The sequence below is a fragment of the Pipistrellus kuhlii genome, unplaced genomic scaffold (genome assembly GCF_014108245.1).
Source record: "Pipistrellus kuhlii isolate mPipKuh1 unplaced genomic scaffold, mPipKuh1.p scaffold_m20_p_3, whole genome shotgun sequence".
Lineage (NCBI taxonomy): Eukaryota > Metazoa > Chordata > Mammalia > Chiroptera > Vespertilionidae > Pipistrellus > Pipistrellus kuhlii.
Window position 1 is genome coordinate 98,786,799 of NW_023425529.1, and position 25,327 is coordinate 98,812,125.

Consider the following 25,327-nt stretch of genomic DNA (forward strand, 5'->3'; position numbering starts at 1 on the left):
ACATAAAAAGAAGGACATCTTACCTTTTGCAATAGCCTGGATGGACCAAGAGATTATTATGCTAAGTGAAATAAGCCAGTCAGAGAAAGACAAATACTATGTGCTGTGACTTATTGGTATATGTGAAATCTAATGAACAAAAATAAACTGATAAAATAGAAACATGGATACATGGAACAGACCGACAGCTCTCACAGGGGGGAAGTGGAAGAACAGATGAAAGAAAGTGAAGGGATTACCCAAAGAACACCTAACCTAATAATAGAGTAATGTGCAAATTAACCATCACTCTGCTACACAAACCACGCCCACCGGCCAATCAGAATGAGTATGCAAATTAACCCAACAAAGATGGGAGCTAATTTGCATACACAGAGGGAAGGAAGAGTGAAGACTGAAGATAGCATAGAAAGAAGAGGAAGGGAAAGCGGAAAGCAAGGCGGCTGTGCTGCTGGAGGGAAAGCACTAGCAGTGTGTGCAAGGCTGGGTGGGGTGAGGTGTGTAGAGGCCGCACGGCCATGGAGGCAGCAGCAGCGGGGGGGGGGGGGGGGGGGGGGGGCGGGGGGGGGCGGGGGGGGCGGGGGGGGGCGGGGGGGGCGGGGGGGGCGGGGGGGGGGCAGCAGCACTCGCCTTGCAGCCACAGAGACACTGGTGGAAGTGGCCATGGGCGCAGTGGGGCAGGTGGGACGCCCATCCTGCCCGCCCCGCCCTGCCTCGCCAGCTGCAGCGGGAGAGATGGGGAGGGTGGTGGGAGGGAAGCCCCGCCGGAAGTCTTGCAGGAATATTCCTTTACCTCCTCCTCCTCCACCTCCTCCCTCTTCCTCTTCTTCTTTCGTCTTCTCCTCGTCCTCTTCTTCCTTTTCAGAATCATACTTATTCACAGGGATAATTTTCAGGGCCACAGTGACTGCCAGGGAAAGCTTTAAAAAGTCAAAGCCATGGGATTTTTTGCATTCTTCTTGCTGCAATTGATCCTATAAATACCAGCAAACTGGTAAAATAAAATAACATATACTCTACACATACTACACAACAGGGTTGATCAATGTGCAGAGTTTTATACCCACTTTCCAGAGGATCACTATCCTCCCAGTGACACTACCTTGCATGTTTTAACTGACATTTGTCCAAAATAATTATTTTGAAGTTCTTTAAGACATCCATATATGTAAATAATAATGTGTATTAGATCTGATCCAGTATACCAAGGGGACAAATAACATATTAGCAGAAGATATTTGATGAGTTTCTGAGGAAAACTTCATTGCCTTGTTCAAAACATTGCATTCTTTGACATTGCTGTGAAGAGACAAACTCCATGAAACTATGTTATAATTATGTAAGAGCCAATATTTACTTATATAGAGAGTTTGTTTCTTCTTTTTCCTTTTTAAACAGTAAAAGAAAAATAAAATAGGCATACAACTTACCATGAGCCTAGTGCCCTAGCTTTTGGAAGAAATAAAAGGAAATCAGGAAAAAACAAACAAAATTGAGGAGAGTGGTGGGTTCTTGCTCTAACTTGGCTTTTCTCATGTATTTCTAATATTGGTGAATAGTTGTTCTACCAGTACTAGACTTTTTCTCTCTCACTCCCACCCCAAATCCTTGATTCTATCTCCTTTATATCTCTAAATATTATGTCCTTACTGTCTTCCCTTCTGAGCTGCCACCACCTTGACCAAATCAGCTTCATATTTTCTCTAGATTCCTACAGTTGCTGTTTAACCAGTCTCTCTAATCCCAGTTTGCCTATCCTACAGCCCATTCATCTTCCAGACCTCTCAAATGCACATTTTATCACATTTCTTCCTTTCTTAAAACTATGCACACCTCTCACCTGATAATTCTAGTATAAGGTTCCAATGCTTAGCACACAAAGTCCTGCATGACCTGGTCATTTGGCTTCTGTTTTTCTTGTTCCCCCTTTAACACCATGCCAAATTCTCTATAGTCCACAAACATGTAATGCTGTACATCTATCCTCTGTTCTAGTTCTATGCTGCTTCTTCTGTTTGGGAAGTTCTCCCACTCCTCCTTCTCATACTTATCCTGGTTAATTCATATGAGGGTCTCAAAATCCAAAAGTTAATAACTTATACAAACTGAGCACTTACTATTTACTGGTAATGTGCTAGGTATGGACACCTTCTTATTTTGTCCTTAAAAAAAAAAACACACCTATAATTATGAAACAGGAAAGAGAATAACCATAAGAGAGTAGTCTCACAGAAAGAAAAGGAAAAAGAGATTTAGGATAAGAGATGCAGTTCACAGTATTGAATTCTGAAGTACACACACACACACACACACACACTAGAGACCTAGTGCATGAAACTTGTGCACTGGAGGGGTGTCCCTCAGCCCAGCCTGTACCCTCTCCAATCTGGAACCCCTTGGGGGATGTCTGACTGTCAGTTAAACAGGCAGTCAGAAATATCTCTCACAATCCAGAACTGTTGGGTTCCAATCGCTCACCTGTCTGCCTGCCTGATTGCCCCCTAATTACTCCCCTGCCAGCCTGATCAACACCTAACTGCTCCCCTGCTGGCCCTGTAACCCCTAACTGCCCTTCCTTGTCAGCCTGGTCATCCGTAATTGCCCTCCCCTGCTGGCCTGGTTGCCTCCAACTGTCCTCCCCTGCAGGCCTGGTCCCTCCCAACTGCCCTCCCCTGCCGGCCATCTTCTAGTGGCCATCTTGTGTCCACATGGGGGCAGGATCTTTGACCACATGGGGGCAGCCATCTTGTGTGTTAGAGTGATATGCAGACAATTTGCATATTACTCTTTTATTAGATATATATATTGCAAAAAGACGGGCACCAGTAAACTTAGAGAGAATATTTGTAGAGTGTTTTGGAGGATGAAGCTATGTACCAATAATTTTCAGAGTTAATGGGAGCTTAAAAAATAAAAATAAAATAAAAATAGTGAAGATAATGAATAACCTTTCAAGTTTTTATTCAAGAAAAAGGAAAAACTGAGAAATTTTAAGATTAAATAGTGGTGCTTGTGGTACTGGCCTAACATGTGGTAGTATTTAAAGAAATGTTATGATGATTTTAAGTTGAGAAGAAAGAATGGATAGATACAATTCTGTAACATCAATAATGTAATTAAATTGGATAGCACAATCCAGAAAATTGGAATTACTTTAAGCTTTCAGAGACAGGACATGCTTAGGAAGCCATATTACCTGGTGTCTATTATTGACTTCATCTTATAAGATTTGGGTAATAGCACTCACCTCATAGGGTTGTTATGAAGAATAAATAAGTTAATATATGTAAAGCACTTAGAGCACAAAAGTTTTGCTACCATTGTTATTATTGCTAAAACAACAGTGCAATTGTAGGATTACTCTATATTTCAACTAGACTAGAAACTCTTCAAAGACAGGGGTTATGTTCTTATCAGTGTGTCCAACATGGAGCATAGTGTTTGGCTCATAACAAATGTTCAATAAATATATGTAATAGTGGATGGACTAATGCATGAAAATGGCCAGGTTGTCCAGGAGTACCTTTCTTAATAGTCTTTATATTACTTTCTAATTTTATAATACAAAAATTTTTAGATAAAAATATAAAGCTCACTTTATTTAGAAAATATATTTAGTGTGTTTACAAAATGCTAAAACTTTTAAGAATAAAATATGTGCCTTTTAGCCTACTTGAATTTTCCTAGGTCTAGCTTATTAGATACTAGATTCAGCTATGAGATGTAGATACTAAACAGCTTCTTTGTGACATTGTAGCTACCTTAACAGTACTAGCCTTGAATTGGCTTTTAAGTCTTCTCATACAAGCCAATTTGGTTACCAATCTTCTCTCTGAGCTACTTTTTAACCACTTAGCTCAACCACAACCATCTCTCAGCCTTATCTCACAGCTGCTTCTTTCACTCTTAGTGGTGATATGGCTTCATTTTATGTTTGTTTGTTTTTATTGTTTAAAGTATTTACAAATAGTAATACATGAGTCTCCTTTTCCCCCCAATGACCTCCCCATGGCCTCCCTTGCCTTCAGGTATACACCCTCATCCCCATAGTGTCTTTGTCCTTTGGTTATGCTTATATGCAGGCATACAATTCCTTTGATTGGTTACTAAATCCCCAACCCCCAAATCTCTCCTGCCATTATGCTGAAGTTTGACAGTCTGTTCAATGCTTCTTTGTCTCTGTATCTATTTTTCTTCATCAGTGTATGATGTTCATTATTTTCCACAAATGAATGAGATCATGTGATATTTATTTTTCTCTGACTGACTTATTTCACTTAGCATAATGCTCTCCAGTTCCATCATGCTGTTGCAAATGGTAATAATATATTTTTTATAGTAGCGTATTATTCCATTGTATAGAGGTACCACAGTTTTATAATCCATTTATCTGCTGATGGTTTTTAGGCTGTTTCCACACCTTAGCTATTGCAAATTGTGCTGCTATGAACAGAAGGGTGCAATATATTTATTGATTGGTGTTTTTGGTTTCGTGAGATATATTCTTAGAAGTGGGATGACTGGGTCAAATGGAAGTTCCATTTTTAATTTTTTGAGGAAACTGCATACTGTTTTCCACAGTGGCTGCACCAGTCTGCATTCCCACCAGCAGTGCAAGAGGATTCCTTTTTCTTATAATAATTTGCCAGAACAAGTGATTCTTATGGCTTTTGCATCAGTATTCTTTTTTGCCCAGTATTTGCTTAGTACTAATGAAAAGGTTCCAAAATAGCCTACCATTTATCTTGAAAGATATATGTAACTCCATTCACTGCTTGAAGGATTTTTAACATTCATATACAAAAGATTCTGTACAAAAGGTAACAATTATGAACAATATTTAAACTATAGGGATTTTTGGAAAATGTGTTGAAATTTAAATAGCAATAATTATGTTTTTCCATTCTCATTCAACTACCCTGAGAAGATATAAAGATGCTAATTTCTAGCCATTTCTTTTATTTATGGCAAAGAAACTAGGCAGTTAGAAAAATTGTTTTTCTTATAAAATATATTAATTAATTTGGTAATATAATAATATTGTTTACTCCTATTATTTGTTGCATTGTTACCTGTGCCATTACCCCCACCTCTCTCTCCATCTCTCCCAGTCTCTATCTTAGACACACACATACACAAGCACAGGCACGTGCACGCACATACAGAGAACATGTGTAAGTCAGATAGTGAATGTTCTCTACATGGAAATTATTATCATTAGCCTTTATTAAGCTATAACATAAAAACACTTTATCTATATTTGGCAGAATGAGTCTGAACACACATACACGCAGAACTCAATTTTGCTCTGATATGTAGTCCAACTTGGTGTTTAATGGATCGTATTCACTACATAATGTTTTCTGTCCCACTTCTAGAATGTATCTGAAGGAGTAGAAAGGTGAGAAGATGGGAGGTATCATTATTAGTCAGAAGGTGCCCCCTTACTGCATTTCACAGCTCTCTCCCATAAACTCAGAAATCTAATTTATATGATTATATATTTTGCCAGGAATGTGAAGAAACAAAGAGAACATATATTGTATGCAGATAATCAGGCTTCAGTAATAATTATAAGAGCCTTTTAACAGACATACAGATGTGCCTGGTTTGGCCATCTGGTCACAACAAGAATTTTCAGAGCCCTATCTTCACCTTTGCCCTCTCTTAGGAGTGAGAAATGTACACCATTTATTGGCTTGTGTTTAAGGTGTGCATTGACTGAGTTTGATAGAATAGCATCTTAATCTACCTAAATAGAGTCACATGTCCTAGCACCATCCAAGTTCAAAAAATGAGGGATGAGAAGGTAAAATAGCTATAGGCAAATTTATCACCCTGTGAACAATATATAACAAGCAAAATTTCCAAGCTGTGTTTTGTATTATTCAAGTGTCTAGGGGAGTTATATGCTTTTTATTATGCCCCTCATATATAAAAAAAAAAAAGAAAGAAAGAAAATACAATTTTCCAGTTTTAATGAAGGTAATTTATTTGGGACAGGAAAGTAAAGAATTCTTACTCAACTTGAACAGTGCACAAAATGGATTTCCTTTAATTGTGGGCCATGATTGTAAGATTTTGTGTGTTTGGTAAATCTCCTTAATGGCTTTGTGTTTCAAAGAACATTGATGTGAGTTGTGTAGCCTTTTAAACTCAGTCTTTTTGAGTCTTTTAAAACAAGACACAGATGAATAAAATGTCTCAAGACAAAGAGCTGTTCACCACATTGTGTATTAGGTCTAGTAATAATTAATGTCGTTTTCTAATACTTTTTTAAATTGAATTTATTTAAACAATACAACAAAATTTAATCAACAATATAGTTGGCGTTGTTTTCTACTACTTGTGCCCAACGATCAGGAAGCATTTTAATCCCTCTGTTGTAAAATTCTTGTGATTTTGATGCAAAAAATTCGGTCAATGCATTTTTGAGGCATTCTTCATTATTAAATTTTTTTCCAAGAAGAAAGTTTTGCAAAGAACGAAACAAATGGTAATTGGAAGCGGCAATATCAGGAGAATATGCAGGTTGAGGGAGAACTTCCCATTCCAACTGGCACAGTTTTTCAGCAGTGATTCTTGCAGTATGCAGTCGTGCGTTATCGTGGTGAAGAATTACGCCCTTCCGATTAATTAGCGCGGGTTCTTTTTCTCTTAAAGCTTGGGCTAACCTTTCCAATTGGGCACTATACACTGCACTTGTAATGGTTTGGTTAGATGGTAAAAGTTCATAATGAAGAATTCCTTTAAAATTCCACCAAACACACAACATCACTTTTTTCTCATGCAAGTCAGGTTTTGGCGTGGGCTGCAGAGCCTCATTTTTGTCCAACCATTGAGGCCGCCTTTTCAAATTAACATACAGCACCCATTTTTCATCTCCAGTAACAATTTGCTCTAAAAGCGGCAAACGGTTTTGACGAGAGAGGAGTGAACTGCAAATTGTGACTCTTTGATTACGGTTGTTGTCGGTCAACTCATGAGGAACCCATTTTCCAAACTTTTGGGCTTTGCCAAGTGCACGCAATTGATTGGAAATTGTTTTTTGTGAACAATTTAAAGTTGTCACAAGATCTTGTTGGGTAATTTGAGGATTTTGCACCAAAAGAGCTTGAAGAGCTTCTTGATCAAAATTGGACACACGGCCTCGACCACGCTTGTCATCTAACGAAAAATTTCCCTCACGAAATTTCTCAAACCAATGCTGGCATTTTCTGGCGCTAACTGCATCTTGACCAAGAGCACTACAGATGTTTTTGCAGCCTCACTTGCTTTTCTTCCTAATTGGAATTCGTAAAGCATGCAGTGCCGAATATGCTCTTCATCCGCCATCTTCTTAGCCCTAGTTTTGCAACAAAAACCAAACCAAACACAAACTTTTTCAGGCAAAACTTGTTAATTGCACTTCACACGTTCTGTAGATACCACGTGTTTGAAGGTTATGTCAATACAAGTCAACGCCAAGCAAGATTTTAAACGAATGTTTAAAAACGACATTAATTATTACTAGACCCGATATATACTCAATTAATTTATCTTCTTTAATAGTTACTTATAAATTAAGCTCCTAATGGAGTGTATATGATGAACTATTTTTGTGATTTCCTATGAGGCTATAAATATTTCAAAGTATGTTTTTTCAAGTGATCTCACAAATAATCTCTCAGTTTTCTTTATTAGTTAGCTGGCTGCTTTACCCCAGATTTCTGGCAGCTGTCTCATTAGGTAAACTGTTGGTCACCAGTGGAATCAGACAGAAAATGATTATTAGATCAATTCGTCACCAAAATTGTGTGTGTGTGTGGGGGGGGGGGGGAGAATGAAGTCTCTGAAACAGGTGTTTTACTTTAATGACCTAAGTAAATTATTTTCATTAATTTTTAAGATAAATGTAAAACCCTTGGTGTGAGATTATTCATCTATTGGAACCTCAGCTGGTATAGGACACCCCCGAAATTCTGTAGGTAGCCTACAGTTATGTCCTGATCTCCCTAAAATATCTCAGCCTGGTAATCACTCTATATAATAAAAGGCTAATTGGCAAATAGATTGAACAACAGAACAACCAACCAACCAGTCGCTATAGCATACGCTGACCACCAGGGAGAGTGCGCAGGAAACATGGTGGTCTTGCCAGGATGGTGGAGCAGATGAGCAGGGGCATCAGACCAAGGCAGGGCACCGATTGCTGTCATCGGGGAAAGCCTCTAAAGGTTACTGAAAATTCTTTGCTCCTGCACTCCATGGTCCTGCCTAGTGCTTACAACTGCTGCACCGGCCCTGCTCACACCCACTGCTAGTTTCGGAGCCACTGCTCACACCTACTGCTGGTGCTGGAGCCACCGCTTGTACCCACTGCTGGTGCCCAGCGCTAGTCCTGATCTCTTGGCACCATCAGTGGCTGCAAGCAGTGGTTGCCAGCTCCAATTGCCCCTATGTGCATCCCTGCTTGCACCCACTGCTGGCACTGGCTCCAATTGCTCCATGTCATAAGCAGGTGCGAGTGGGGCCAGTGCTGTCAGCACGTGGGAGTGGCGGTGTTGGGAGTGGAGTGGGGCTGCTGGCAGACAGGGGACTCTGGGCTGTGGAGGGAGGGGCCAGGCAGGGGCATGGAGGATGGGCTGAGACCTGTCTCTGAGCCCACTGAAGCCATTCAGCCCACAGTTTCTTTCAAGGTGCACAGATTCATGCACTGGGCCCCTAGTTTATATATATAAAAGGCTAATATGCAAAGTGTCCTCTTGGGAGTTCGACTGAGAGACTGGGAGTTCGATTGCTCACTCTGACATGCGCTGACCACTAGGGGGTGGTGTGGAATAAAGGAAAGCCCTGGCTGGCAGCTGACAGCTGGGGAAGGAAGACCCTGCCCAGCATCTGGCAGCCAGAGAAGGAAGACTCTGCTGGCAACCAGAAGTTGGGGAAGGAAGGCCCTGGCTGGCAGCTGGAAGGCCCTGATCAGCCATGTTCACCAGCCAGGCCTATGGACCCTACCCATGCCCACATTTTATGTAATGGGCCTCTGTCGTATAGTATATTCAGTCTACTCACACTAATAGTTGCTAGCTCTGGATTAGTTATAAAAGATCCAAATACATTAAATTAAGGCCAAATCTAATGAAATAGAATATGTCACAATGCAAATAGTCTCCATTGTAAAAACTTGGTAGGAGATGGTAAAATGAACAACAGTAGGACTAAACTCAAAATTTTAGCCTTATGTGTTTTGTTTCATTTTGGTGCTATTTTACCAGCTAAACTTCCAGGAAGTTCATTGTGAAGCAATCTATATGAAAGACAAAGTAATTCAAGATGAGAAAGTTCCATTAGGCATTTTACAATAAGTATTTTGCTTTTCAACAGAAGCATTTTGACCTGAAAACTATATAAATTTACAGATTAGAGATGTTATCTTACTAAAAGAAAATCTTTTTTTTTTAATTTAAGGTCCTTAATTGTTATCTTTTTTTTTTTTTTCTTTTTTTTTTTTTTTTTTTTTTTGTACAGAGAGGAAGGGAGAGAGATAGAGAGTTAGAAACGTCGATGAGAGAGAGTCATCGATCAGCTGCCTCTTGCACACCCCCTACTGGGGATGTGCCCGCAACTAAGGTACATGCCCTTGATCGGAATCGAACCCGGGACCCTTCAGTCCTCAAGCCGACGCTCTATCCATTGAGCCAAACTGGTCTCGGCTAAAAGGAAATCTTATAATGATATAAAGAAGTCAAGATAATGAAGTTAACTCTTCTTTGGAATTACATCAGTAGAGTTTGGTGTACAAAAATAAAAGTAACAGAAGTGGTTTTTGTTTTGAATTTAACAGAACCCATCCTTTACTTTGGTGATGTTGAATACTCTGTGGATGAGAGTGCTGGCTATGTGGAAGTGCAGGTATGGAGAACAGGCACTGACCTGTCCAGGTCTTCTAGTGTCACCTTGAGGTCTCAAAAAACAAATCCTCCATCTGCCAATGGTGAGCAGTTTTCTATGATAACTATGTTCTACAATTTTCAACTTACCATGACACAAAAGACTTTAAAGCTAATATATTTACTCCTATTTAAGCACTATTAATGTCATCTAAATGGATTTTTTTCTGAAATTATTACTATATGGTAGGTAAATCAAACCTTGATGTACTACTGTGAGAAAATGCACTTAAGAGCCATGGATCAGAGGCTAAGTTAAAACACATTTGTAAAAGACTAAAGTCTTATGCCTATATTTGCATGAATTTGTTCTCTACACTTGGCAAATCTAACATTATTGAATAGTATGACTTCATATGGACAAGAATAATCATGCTGACCACCTTCGCAAAAATCTAATGACAGGTAAGTGTCATACAAGCATGCATCTCCAATTGGCTTCTGCCTCAGTTTAAACAAATGTCCCCATATATACTTCAGATTCAAAAGGCTCTCCCCACTTTATTATTTGAGCTGCCCTTGCTGGTACATTTATCCTGGAATCTACATACCCAAAAAGTTGATCATAGAGTTTATGGCAAGCATAGGATTAGAAATTTCCTTTTTGTTTTCCTTCTAAATTACCAAAAATATGAACTCATTTTTACTCACATGCACACACATACATGTGTACATGTGCATCATACATACATTACACATTCATCACACAAAGCAAGCAAGGGCCATACAATTACAAAAACCACCTTTAAGTTTTAACTATTTTAATGTAGTAGAACCAGCATAGTGCTTTTCATATAGTCAATGTCCAATAAAAATTTGTTTAGCCCAATTAGTTATTTTGTAAGAGAAAATTCAAATAAAAGAAGAGATATAAATTATAATAAATGTAAAGAAACAGAGAAAAAAATACAAATGGATTCAGATACAAATATTTTAAATGAATTATAGACATAACATTCAAATATGATGGCATATTCAGAGGTAAAGTAGATACAAAGTAAGAGAAGTTATAAAAACAGAAAAGCAATGACATTTAATATCAACCCCCCACTCTTAGTCTTTATAGACATTCAATGAAAGTTTTATTTTAGAAAACTGTGGTACATCTACACAATGGAATACTACCTGTTGGAAAAAAAAAAAAGGAATTCTTAACCATTTGCAACAGCATGGATAGAACTGAATAGCATTATGCTAAGCAAAATAAGCCAGTCAAAGAAAGATAAATATCACATGATCTCACTCATTTGTGTAATATAATGAACAACATAAACTGATGAACAAAAATAGAACCAGAGTCATAGAAGCATCAAGCAGACTGTCCAACCTATGAGGGAAGGTAGGGGGTGAGAGGATAAGAGATTAACCAAAGGACAGGTATGCATGCATATGAGCATAAACAATGGACAAAGATGGGGGTTTGGGGACATATGTTGGGGGGCCATGGAAGTGGCTGGGAAGAGGTCAATGTGAGAAAAGGGAGACTTATGTAAAACTTTAAACAATAAAGAATTTTTTAAAAAATAAAAAAGTTTTATTTTTAACTACATTAGACATAAATGGAGATGTCCACACTAGATATGTATCCAATTATCTGAAATATAATAAACGAAAATCATGGACCAAATATATCTTGAAAATTATGGATTGTTCTACTTAAATGGGGTGAATGTGAGTGGAGACATTCTCCAAAGTTTATATCTGAAATGTGTTGCTTTGACCAGCTGGCATCCACACACCTAAATAAGATGTTCTCTAGTATCTCACAAAAATAAATATATATACTTAAGTAACAAAATTTAAATGATTATATTTATTTCATATATAATTAATAATAATCATGTTTGATCAATATACTGATTTTAGACCTTATTTTTATTGGCTCCATTTTAGAATTCCAAAATAAAAATTGAAAAACTAACTATAAGACATGAAGCTAAAATAACTAAAGTTAAAATAACACATTAGATTTAGATTTAACAAAGTTCAGAATCTGATATTTGATTTATCATCTTAACCAATGTAGATACTAATCTTTTATATTTCATTAAATGTACTTTTCTGTAATGTTATGCTAATCTACATTTTAAAACAATTGTAAATATACTACATGGTTTACTTATCATAATTTTGTTTAAATGTAGTCAGTACCCAACTGAATAATTCTTTTGTTACTATCCTAGCTGGAACAGACTACGTGGGAATTAGTCGTAATTTAGATTTTGCACCTGGAGTCAACATGCAGACTGTCCGTGTCATTATTCTGGATGATCTTGGACAACCAGTGTTGGAGGGAATTGAGAAACTTGAACTGGTGCTTCGTATGCCTATGAATGCTGCCGTTGGGGAGCCCAGCAAAGCTACAGTGACAATAAACGACTCTATCTCAGATTGTGAGTGTTTATTAATTTATAAGTGAAATAATAAGCTAGAGTTTATATAAATATTAAATAAAGAATAATCTAAGGTTTATATACCTGTATTCATTTGCTAGAGCTGCCATAACAAAGTACTCTTTTATTTCATATATCAAATAAAAGAGTAATATGCAAATTGACTGTACCTATACTACACCCACAAGCCATGCCCAATCAGGAGTGAGTATGCAAATAAACTCAACCAAGATGGCTACAGCCACAGAGCAAGCAGGAGGCTTGAGTTTCCCAGACAATGGAGGAAGCCAAACTTCCCAAACACTTTGGCTGGCTCAGGCCTCCACTCAAGGCTACAAAGTTTCAATTATAGAAGTTAAATAAATACCAAGAAAAATGACTGCAGCTACTGAGTGAACATGAGGCTTGGGTTTCCCTGGCGATGGAGGAAGCCAAGCTTCCTGCACACCCTGGCCCACCCGGGCCTCTGCTCAAGGCTACAAAGTTTCAATGATAGAAGATAAATAAATCCCATATACCAGTGCCTCCACTTGGGTCACTGGGGGGCATGGCCAGCCTGCAAACCACCACAAGCCCCTCACCCAGGCAACCGCATGCCCCAAGGGAACCCCCACCCTGATTCGAGACATCCTTCAGGGCAAATCAGCTGGACCCCACCTGTGCACCAGGCCTCTATCCTATCTAATAAAAGAGTAATATGCAGATTGATCATCACTCCAACATACAAGATGGCTGCTTTTATGTGGTCAAAGATGGCTGCCTCATGTGAACACAAGATGGCCAGCAAGGGAGGGCAGTTGGGAGGGCCCAGGTCTGCAGGGGAGGGCAGTCAGGAGTGACCAGCAGTGGAGGGAAGTTGGGGGCAACTGGGCCTACAGAGGAAAGTAGTTGTGGGTGACCAAGCCTGCAGGGGAGGGCAGTTAGGGACAAACAGATGGCAAGGGAGCAGTTAGGTATCAATCAGGCTGGCAGGGGAGAGGTTAGAGGGTGATCAGGCTAGCAAACAGAAGTGGTTAGGGGTAATCAGGAAGGCAGGCAGGTGAGCAGTTGGGAGCCAGCAGTCCTGGATTGTGAAAGGGATGCCCAACTGCCCATTTAGGCCCGATTCCAGTATTGGGTCTAAATGGGCAGTTGGACATCCCTCAAGGGTTCCCAGATTGAAGAGGGTGCAGCTGGGCTGAGAGACACACACCCTGTGCATGAATTTTATACACTGGGCCTCTAGTAGACTCATAAGTATATCTTATGTCACAATTCTTGTGATTAGAAGTCCAAGATCAAGGTGTTGACAGGATTGATTTATTCAGAGGGCTGTAAGGGAAATATCTGTTCCAGGCCTTCCTCCTTGGCTTGTAGATGACCATCTTCTTCTTATGTGTCTTCATATCACCTTCTATGTGTGTCTCTGTGTCAAAATTTTCCTTTGTTAGGGCCCAGACAGAGTGGCTGTACAATCAGTGTTCCTCTCTCACATCTCTCTCTCTCTCTCTCTCTCTCTCTCTCTCTCTCTCTCTCTCTCTCTCTCTCTCTCTTTCTCTCTCTCTCTCTCTCTCTCTCTTTCTCTCTCTCTCTCTCTCTCTCTCTCTCTCTCTTTCTCTCTCTCTCTCTCTCTCTCTCTCTCTCTCTCTCTCTCTCTCTCTCCTCTCTCTCTTTCTCCTCCCCCCTCCCCCCCATTTTTCTTTTCTCTAAGCATGTCCTACAGTGAGGATTTTTTTTTCCTTTTCATAAGGACACAAGTTATACTGAATAGGATTTACCCTAATTACTTCAGTGTTACTTGCTTACCTTTGTAAAGACCCTGACTCCATATAGTCACATTCTCAGGTACTAGAGATTAGGACTTAAAACAATGAATTTTGGGGGAACAGAGTTCAACACATACTAATACCCTTTCTTCTACCAATTATTAGAATAGAAGCATACTGTCACACACAAAATTTAGTCTTCCTCTCACATTCAAAAAAAAAAAAAAAGTGATATTGTTGATCTGGCCTAAACCAAGCTTTTCCAAAGAGGACCACAACCAATATGCTTGTGGTTGGCTTCAAATCATATCAGAGCACCACCCAATTAGCTCCCTAAATAACACACCCGAAGTGGGAACAGGGGGACCATATCTCAACATAATAAGAGCCACATGCCAAACCCACAACTAATATACTCAACAAAAAAAAAAACTAAAATAATTTCCCTTAAAATGAGGAATAAAACAGGGATATCCACTCTCTCCCTTCTTATTCAACATAGTACTCGAATTCTTACCCACAGCACTCAGACAAGAAGAAATAATAGGCTTCCAAATCGAAAGAAAAAATAAAACTCTCACTATTTTCAGACCCTATAAATAGAAAACCCTAAGGATTTCATCCAAAAATTACTAGAACTGATCAATGAATTCAGTAAAATAGGAGGATATAAAATAAATATTCAGAAATTGGTTGCAGTTTTATACACCAATAGGGAAACATCAGAAAGAGAAACTAAGAAAACATTTCCATTTAGAATTGCCTCAAAAAAGTACTTAGGAATAATTATAACAAAGGAGGTAAAAACCTATACTTGCAAAATTATAAAACACAAAAGAAAGAAGTTGAAAACACAAATTAATGAAGGCATATACTGTGCTTCTGAATAGGAAGGCTTGACATTATTAAAAATGTCCATAATACTCAAAACAATCTATAGATTCAATGTAATTTCTATTAAAATACAATGGAGTACTTCCACAGAAATAGAGCAAATAATCCAAAAATTTATATGGAACCACGAAAAATTCCAAAGAGCCACGGTCATCTTGAGAAAGAAGAACAAAGTTGGTGTATTACACCGCCTTGTGTAAAACTGTACTATAGTAATCAAAACAGCATGGTACTGGCATAAAAACAGACACAAAAATTAATGGAATAGTATGGAGAGTCCAGAAATAAACTCACACCTATATGTTTAATTCAAACATGACAAAGGAGGCAAGTACATACAGTGGGGTAAAAAAAGTCTATTCAATAAATGATGTTGTAAAAATTAGATAAATGCATTTAAAAGAAATGAAACTAGACCATCTTCTTACACATATACAAAAAGAAACTCGAAATTGATTTAAGACTTAAATGTAAGACTTGAAACCATAAAACTGCTAAGAGAAAATATTGGTAGTAAACTCTTTGACGTCGTCATTCTTAGTAATATTTTTTGAATATGTTTCCTGTGGCAAGAGAATCCTATTTAATAAAAGAAAAACATGCAAATTGACCATACCTTCACTATGCCCATAAGCCATACCCACCAGCCAATCAGGGAGAGTATGCAAATAAACCCAACCAAGATGGCGGTTAATTTGCAAGGCTCACAGCATAGAAAGATGACAAGCACTGCAGAAGGAAGCAAAGCTTTGGAGAAGCAAGCAAGCAGGGTGCGGGAGAAGGGAGAGAAGCAGACAGGGCAGAGAGAAGGGAAAGAAGCAGGCGGGGCAGCAAAGACTACAGCAGGAAGCCCTATTGCAAGAATCTTCCTGCAACAGGCCTCTAGTAAAAAGATAAAAGAAATAAATGGGAGTATATCAAACTAAAATGGAGAAAAACATCTAAAAAATAAAAACAACCTATTGAATGGGAGAATATATTCACCAACGATACACCTGTAAGGGGTTAATGTTCAAAATACATAGAGAATACATACAACTTTACACCAAAAAACAAAAAATCCAATTGAAAAATGGGAAGGGTACCTGAATAGACATTTATCCAAAGAATACATACAGATGCCCCATAGATATGAAAAGATGAACAATGTGACTAATTATTAGAGAAGTGCAAATTAAATAAAAAATGAGATATCTCACACCTGTCATATTGTCCATCATCAATAAATCAATTAATAACATGTTTAATTATTAGAAAAAAGAAAATACCCATGCACTATTAATGGGATTGAAATTGGTATAGCTACTATGGAAAACAGAATGGAGGTTCTTCAGTGAAATAAAAATAGAACTACCTTATGACTTAGCAATTCCACATCTGAGTATAGAAATTTAAAACACTAATTTGAAAATTTATATGCATTCCTATGCTCATTAACAGCAGTATAGCCATGATATGAAAACCATCTATGTCTTAATTGATAGACAATTGGATTTAAAAAAAAAAAAGTTGTACATATAGACAAATAAACTAGAAGCCCGGTGCATAAAATTCATGCACAGGGGGTGTATGTCCCTCAACCCAGCCTGCATCCTCTCCAATCTGGGAACCCTTAAGGGATGTCTGACTGCCCATTACCAGGATTGAGCCTAAACAGGCAGTTGGACATCCCTCTCACAATCCAGGACTGCTGGCTCCCAACCACTTGCCTGCCTGCCTACCTGATTATCCCTAACTGCTTCTGCCCACCACCTTGATCACCTCCTAACCACTCCCCTGTCAGCCTGATTGATGCCTAACTGCTCCACTGACAGCCTGATTGCCCCTAACTGCCCTCCCCTTCAGGCCTGGTCATCCCCAACTACCCTCCATTTCAGACCTGGTTCCTCCCAACTGCCCTTCCCTGCTGGCCTGATCTCCCACAACTGCCCTCCACTGCTAGCCATCTTGTGACAGCCATCTATGTTCACTTGGGGGTGGCCATCTTTGACCACATAGGGGTGGCCACCTTGTGTGGTGGAGTGATGGTCAATTTGCATATTACCTCTTTATTAGATAGGATTGTCAACTTTTCCAACATGATATAAGTAAATATGTTTGTAATAAAGTGCACAATATTTAGTGGTATTCATATCAAGAAATTCTGATTAGCTCATGAGTAAGTAACACATACAGGGATATAGTTTATTCACTTTTTACCATTTCATTGTATCTCCCTAGTCCACCAGTTGGCAGAGCAAATTGCAAAGATAAGGAATTCAGAACATTTAAAGTTTAGTCATTTTCTCAAGGCCAGAACAATGACAAATGACTGGAGAATGGGTCACAACTGTTTTCTCACAACTGTTTCACTTTCCTTTCCACTAAAACCATGTTTTCTGAAATGTCACTTCATTAAGAAAATTTTTGTCCAGTTTCACCTATATGTTTATCTGTTTCTGCAGTACCTAAAATGCAATTCAAAGAACGAATATATACTGTCAATGAAAATGACAGGCAGATAGTTGCAATAATCCACAGGAGTGGAGATCTCCAGTACAGGTCCACAGTAAGATGCTACACACGACAGGGATCTGCACAAGTGATGATGGACTTTGAAGAACGCCCAAACACTGATCTCTCCATCGTTTCATTCCTGCCAGGTAAGTTTAAGCTTGAAATGTTTATTTGGAATTTTTGTGAGTAATATATATCGGGAACATATAAGTTCTTGATTTCAACAATCTTATGACATAATAACATGTACACTAAATGATAATACAGTGAGGTAGATTGTAACAGGTTGAGTGAATGCCCTTTTTGATTTCTGTATCAATTTATTGATTAATTTTCAGTTATTTATTATATTGTTTATTCAAAATTTATTCAGTGATAGGAACATATATGTAGATTTCACAATGCTAGGAGATACTTGATGTTCAAATGACAGAAATTAAAAGGAATTGATGTCTGATTTTTAATATGTATCCAGATCCTTAAAATATTTAATCAGTTTGATCTAGTAATTGTTATAGAAACTGGTACTGTGGTCAAATTAATAATGATCAACCTGAACTAGGCTGCTAAATTTGCTTCTTGGTTATAATGTTAGCAATTTATAAACAAAAATTGGCATTTTCTCTTTTTCCTTGTTTTCTAAAATGAGTGATAGGACTTAAAGACTTAAAGATGTTAAAGAAATCCCCTGTTCAAATAGTGGCTTGTCATTGCAGTGAGTGAACAATTACTTGTTCATTCAACAAATATTTATTGAAGGCTTAATATATGCCAGACACTATTATTTGCACTGTTGATAAAGCAAAGAAAAGGCAATATGCTTGCCATTGTGGTGCTTATATTTTAGTTTCAGATGTATTTTGGGGGGCCTATCGTATGTGATTGACCTGCTGTTATTATATTTCTAGGTGAGGCTGAGAAGCCTTGTATCCTTGAGCTCATGGATGACAGACTCTATGAGGAAATAGAGGAGCTCCGTCTAGTTCTTGGTACTCCACAAAGCAACTCTCCCTTTGGGGCTGCAATTGGTGAACAAAATGAAACTCTGATAAGAATCCGAGATGATGCTGATAGTAAGAAGTCATTTATTATGCACAACTTTCAATTGGGAACTGAAATTCATCTATGTTAAAGTTTCAGGTAGATTAGAAACCAACCCACAGTTTTTTACTAGGCTTTTAAAATAAATGATAAATTTAAAAAGAGAGAGAGAGTAAAATAAGGAATAAAATAAACCATTAAAACTGAAAGTTGGTATTGAAAAATATGACGGTGTTGAAGAATATGACTTATATCTAAATACTAAATCCCTAACATTCAGTGAAAGGGGAGCCTCTTTCACTGATATATCTTTGGGTGCAGGTAGTTCTGGGCCAACAATTTCCTCCTTTCTTCCCACTCTCAGTGGTCTGCTCCCATAAATTTTTGTCACATATAGACTGCCTAGAGCATATGCTCTTTGGGGACTGGTTAATTCCCAAGGAAGGGGCTAGACTATGTTATGTGTGCTCAGTTGTTTCTAACACACTCAATAATAATATTAGGTAAGGAAACAGAAAGAAGCCAGGATAAGCTCTTCACACGGGGAAAGAAACATTAGAAATGGAGAAAAATTCCTTTTACAATTTAAATTATTCCTGTTTCCCACAATTTTAGAGACTATTATTAAATTTGGAGAAACCAAATTTAGCGTAAATGAACCTAAAGAACCAGGACAATCAGTGGTTATAAAGATTCCAGTGATTCGCCAAGGAGACACTTCAAAGGTTTCCATCGTGAGAGTGCACACCAAAGACGGCTCTGCCACCTCTGGAGAAGACTACCATCCTGTGTCAGAAGGTAAGGGTGCTCCCAGCTCTGTGTCCATGGGAGGTGTACTCAAGTGACTATGAAAAAAGTAAGAAAATATCCAATTGAAATAAAAATATACATATACCTGTAAATTAATATTCAGAAAAATAAAAACAATGGAATTTATTTCCAGGATTTTGTCTTTTGACTTAGAGAGTTTATGTGTTAGGACTTAGGAAAATTTTGAGTAGACATGCTAGACGACTTTCTGTTTTGAGTCTACATTCACCTTCACAATGGTAATCAGATATTAAATAATAATTCTTCTGAAGTATTCTATTGCATTGAACATGAATAATAGCAGAGATAGTCATTTATTTTAATTTATAGAACACCCACAATCTAAAACTTCAAGCTATAAAATTTTGTGTTTATGAAGGGCAAAAAAAAAGTGATAAAATAGCCGAAACCGGTTTGGTGGTGGTAGAGTGTTGATCTGTGGACTGAAGGGTCCCGGGTTCGATTCCGGTTGGGAGCATGTACGTTGGTTGCGGGCACATCCCTGGTAGGGGGTGTGCAGGAGGCAGTTGGTCGATGTTTCTCTCTCATCGACGTTTCTGGCTCTCTATCTCTCTCTCTTCCTCTCTGTAAAAATCAATAAAAATATATTTTTTTTTTTTTAAAAAGTGATAAAATATCAACTACACGAGACTATAAAGTCTTTGGGCCTCAAAGACCCATTATTGGTGCTTTTCATCTGCCTCTCTATTTCTTCAAATTTATGGATCATTTCACCATTTACTTTTTTAAATAATTAAGACAAATCATTCAGTACATACTTCTGCCTCTCCCTTTTTGTCTCTCAGATTTGTTTGCTAACAAAATAAATATAAATTGATGTCCCAAATTTAGTATATTAATTATTTAGAATTCTTTTTATCCATTTTGTTTCTAGTTTCCTATCTCTTACTACAAACAATCACTAGTTCCTAATGATCATAGAGCTTTAGGCATTTGCCTTTTAAAAAATCTTTATTGCCGAAACCGGTTTGGCTCAATGGATAGAGTGTTGGTCTGCAGACTGAGGGGTCTCAGGTTCGATTCCGGTCAAGGGCATGTACATTGGTTACAGGCACATCCCCAGTGGTGGGTGTGCAGGAGGCAGCTGGTCAATGATTCCCTCTCATCAACATTTCTAATTCTCTATCCCTCTTCTTTCCTCTCTGTAAAAAATCAATAAAATATTTTTTTTTAAATCTTTATTCTTGAGAGTATTATAGATATCCTCCTTTTCCCTCCTAATGCTCCCCTCCATCCAGTTATCACCCCACCACAGACCTTCACCACCCAATTGTCTGTGTCTATAGGTAAGATCTTTGGTTAATCTCTTCACACTACCCAGACCCCTTCCCTCTGAAACTGATCAGTCTGTTCAATGTTTCCATGCCTCTGATTCTATTTTATTCATCAGTTTATTTTGTTCATTAGATTTTTTGTTGATTTATTTTGATTTTTAGATTCAATTGTTGATAGATATGTATTTATTTCCATTTTAGTGTTTATATTTTTTTCTTTTTATTCTTCTTCTTCCACTTTTAAAGAATACCCTTCAACATGTCATGTAATTCTGGGCTCATGGTGATGAACTTCTTTAGCTTTTCCTTATCTGTGAAGCTCTTTATCTGACCTTCAATTCTAAATGACAGCTTTGCTGGGTAGAATAATCTTAGTTATAGTGTTGTGGAGTGAAGGCTAGTGAATGACCACTGGAGTCCAAACCAAATTTAAATTTAGGGAGCCTTTATTAGCCTGCTGGCAACTGCTCTGCCTTTCTCCACACAGGGAGTCCAGAGAGCAGCCCCAAACCTTTGTGCAGGACTGCTTTTAAACCCATTTACCACATCTTGTTTTTGCAGAATAAGTAATTTAAGACAAAACAGTTTTTCTCAAGTAATGTCATGGTCCTGTTATTGATGGCCATGTTATTTACAGGGTCATCCTGTTCCCAAGAAAGCTGACAGTTGTCTATGAAAGAAGGCGTGCATGCTGGAAAGGGGCCATGAGACCAAGGCCTGGCCTTGTGTCAGCACTGACAACTCTATCTGGGGCATAGTTCACGGCCTCTCTAGAATGGGGATAGTCTTCAGCTTGGATTCAAGGCCAAGTTGACTAGGAGGAAGCATACTCAAAAATTCCCACTGTTGACATTCCCCACTAGTTTTATGTACATGAGTCAAATCATTGACTCTTTTGGATCATTGTTGGCTAGGGAGTTATATTGACCCCTGAGGACTATAAGCCTGATAGAATTAATTCTCTGCTGAATAAAGTCAGTGGGCCTGTTTATAAGGCCTGGAATGAGGGCCAGGACTAATCTTTAGAGGGTCCGTAGAATCCTGGACACTCTATTTTGCCTGTGCTATCTTTAGCCAGGGGTAATGGAGCCACAATGGGATCCCATCAATCTTGACTGCTGTGGAGGTGGTCAGTCCTTGTGTGGCAAATTTCTTTATCCAAACAGAGTCACCAGGGCGGACTGGTGGACTGCATCAGAATTGGTATAGGCAGAATACCTTGGACATAGATATGGACTGCTTTCTGGGTGAACTGTAAAGCCTATAAGAACTTGAGTAAAGATTAGTTATGGATTCCAGCTTTTCTAGATTGTGTTTCCATGTAAGCTGGTGAGGTGGGTAGGTCAGAGTTTGGAAGAGTTACTAGAATCTGTAGAGATCCCACTGGTTTTAGGGCAGCTTCATCTGCTTCGTTTTCTCTTGCTTCTGGGGAGTCCCCTTGTCTCACATACATAGAAATGGAAAGACTTAATTACATCTGGTAGTGCTAGTTGGCCCATTGTCCTTGCTCTGCTCATATCTGTCTAACTGCCTGATATTACCTTAAGAATCCTGCCTCTGAATTCTTTTAGGGAAAATGGATGTAGGTGGATTCTTCTAGCTACTTCCTTCTGAGGAGGTTTCAGAGGTTTCTCTCAGAGCCAAGAGAACCTTGCTGTCTGTCAGATGGACAATGAGGCCTGGGCACAGAAGGAGATGGGCTTCTGACCTGACAGAGACAAACTGTTTTCTTTTCCTTCTAGTGGAAGGGAAAGAATACTTTTCAGTTTTAATAAGTTCTATTGAAATGGAATTTTTCTCCTCAAAATTACCCTCAGTTTATCAAAAGAGCCAAATCAAGACTAATTTGTCTATTGTATTCAATTTGAACTGATTGTTTGCATAAACATAATAAAAATGTTAATTGACTACCTTTGCCGGAATTTCATGATTGAATCTTAATGTGCACTGTAGAGCCAGGAAGCCAAGCCATCCAGCTGCCATCAGACCTATCTGTAGTACCTGCTGAGTTAGGTGAATTCCTCACCTGTAGTGGCTCTACCTGGGCCTATGCCCTAGGCTTCAAGGCCCATCTCAGCCCTCCTACTCGTTGCAGCTCAGAGTGAGTGGGAGTTCTGCAGGGACACAGAGGCGCCCTTATTGCTCCTCTTCTACTCTGACCAACCACCAGTGATGATAGGGCATAGGCTTGATGCTCCAGCACCAGCTGTGTTCAGGGACTACCAAGCAGGATACCATGCTTTCTCCATAGCACTCTTATTGGCTTCAAGTCTTCAGAGTTCAGGCAGGGCTCTTTAAACATGATACTCGAGCCAAAGTTTCTGGTTAATAAAACCACTATTGGAAACTGGTCTTATTGAATTTATGCAAATAAATGTATTACCATGATTTATTTATTAAGTATTGCCAAATTTAGGAGGAATTGTATAAGGAGAAAAATATACTGACCTGCTTTAAGATAGAATTTTCCTTGCCAGTCTTTTGTATGGCTTTATAAAGTAATATTTTCTGAATGTATTATAACAAACAGTAACTGTTAGATTTCTTTTATTAGTACCTCCCTAAGTACTTTGTAATAACTATTTACCCTCTGTTTATGGATGCAGAATATAAATTATTTACTATTTCTGGCTTATTGGCCTGTATTATTTGATTTTGTTATTATTATTACGTACACAACCTTTATAAATTTTACACTTCCAAATTAGCCTTCAAACCTTCTTTCTATGTCCTTTAAAAATACATAACCTCAGACCTTCTACTCGGTATTCCTTATTCTTTAATGATTCCTAAAAAGTAAACAGCCAGAATTTCTTAGATTAACATTTATGACTTAGACCTTCTGTGATAAAACTAAGAATAGGTAAAAACATTTCTTTCTTAGAGACAGAGATTTTTAAAACTTAAACTAGTTGTAACATTAAAGATATATCTTAAAGTTCCTTTGCTGAATATTCTACCACCATCCAAGAAGTACCCAGTAACTCCCCCCTGCCAGGCTCAGACAATGAGATTTTTTTTTATGTGTATTGGAAGGGTAAAAAAACAAACAAACAAACAAAAAACAAAAACAAAAAAAACGGGGCAGAGGAAGATCCACTGAATTTTGCAGAAAGCCTTGAAACCAGCAGACGGGTTGTAGCCAGTAAAAGCAACAAAAACCTATCTCTCCCTGCTCTCTCCGCCAATGCCCCCCAGCCCTTTCCATATTAACCATTTACTCTGTCCTTAGCAGGGGAAATAAGGCAAGTCGTCTGAGATCCAGGCTTTTTACACTTAAGGAACAGCTGCTCTTCCTCCCAGATTTTCCTTATTTACTCCAAGGCCTCAGAAGATTTCAATCTTCACCATTTTTGCTATCTCCAACCATTCCCCTGTCCTCCACCCTAGGGCTCCTCTATCTCAGCGAACTGAGAGTGAATTTCCCTGCCTTTACCCTTTCTCACATATGCTCCAGAGCAGTTTTTTGCTCTCTTCCTTCCCCAGAGACCCACTGTAAATCTATCAGGAAGGGCAGGCAGGTCGCAGGTCCACATGATTCTCTGTTTTCTAGCAGGGCTGGAAAAGGCAGCCTACAAAGTAGTTAATTATGACTAATCGTAACCCAACAAGCCTTTGTTTAAACTTCTCTGGATTTGCAACCTTCACAAATTTTATACCATTAAATTAACCCTAGAATTCCAAAATTTTAAACTAACATAGCAAAATTATAAATCAAGAAAAAGCAATTAAAGGTTCTATACTGTTTTCCCTCTAAAGCAGGGTTTGCACTATCTTTAAACAAATTAAACAACAGAAAGAGATAACAAATACTCTCATGTGTATAACCAGATAGCACAAAGTAGCTTTCACTTCACACAGACTTTCACACTTATATTTATACACCAGACAATCTGAGTTTTTACTTCTGGGGAGGTGATCAAGTTCCCCTTTCCACTCACTGGGATATGGAAAAGTTGGCCATTCCCACTCATAAAATTTATATAAAACCAAAGTATTAACAGAGGCTTCATAGTCATCTGCTCACCACTTGAATTCCTGAAAATTTTTCAAAAAACAGCCGAAACCAGCGTGGCTCAGTGAATAGAGCGTCAGCCTGTGGACTCAAGGGTCCCAGGTTCGATTCTGGTCAAGGGCATGTACCTTGGTTGTGGGCATATCCCCGGTGGGGGTGTGCAGGAGGCAGCTGGTCAGTGTTTCTCTCTCATCGATGTTTCTAGCTCTCTATCCCTCTCCTTTCCTCTCTGTAAAAAAATCAATAAAATATATTTTAAAAAAACATTGCAGGGGAATTCAGACAGAATATGGAGCTGACTGACCCATTCTAATGATAGAGACAATTAAACCACAATAACACAGAATAATGAAGACGATGACAACCAAACAGGATAACCAGGCACAGTCATGCACCGGGATCTGGTCTCGGAAGTAGCGCTGTGTCCAGCCTTCCAGAGACCCTAGATGGGTACCAACAGAACCAAAAATAAGTTTCTTACTAGTAAGAACCAGATCCAGGTGACTCTGATCAGAGTCAATCAGGAAATTTAGCAGGCAGGGTTGATGACTTCTACCAGTCCCAGGGCTGAGGAAAGTCTCTCAGAGATCCCCCCCTGGGTCTGAGAGTCCAGGGACCCCGGTGGACTCTGGTCACAGGACCAGCCAAAGGCTGATTATCTTGCAGGGGCCTCCAAATGTTGTGGAGCCAAGGCTAGTGAATGACCACT

At 38.7% G+C, this 25,327-nt stretch overlaps 1 protein-coding gene across 2 annotated transcripts in view; it reads left to right on the top strand.

The window, feature by feature from the left end:
* FREM2 (FRAS1 related extracellular matrix 2) overlaps nt 1-25,327 on the top strand; it is a 301,513-nt gene that overhangs the window by 207,568 nt on the left and 68,618 nt on the right. For both annotated transcript variants that reach the window (XM_036454946.1, XM_045588592.1), the window contains exons 7-11: nt 9,824-9,973; nt 12,113-12,322; nt 17,406-17,603; nt 18,366-18,530; nt 19,114-19,296. In XM_036454946.1, coding sequence (XP_036310839.1) covers nt 9,824-9,973; nt 12,113-12,322; nt 17,406-17,603; nt 18,366-18,530; nt 19,114-19,296 — 906 coding nt within the window. The remainder of the gene's footprint in view (nt 1-9,823; nt 9,974-12,112; nt 12,323-17,405; nt 17,604-18,365; nt 18,531-19,113; nt 19,297-25,327) is intronic.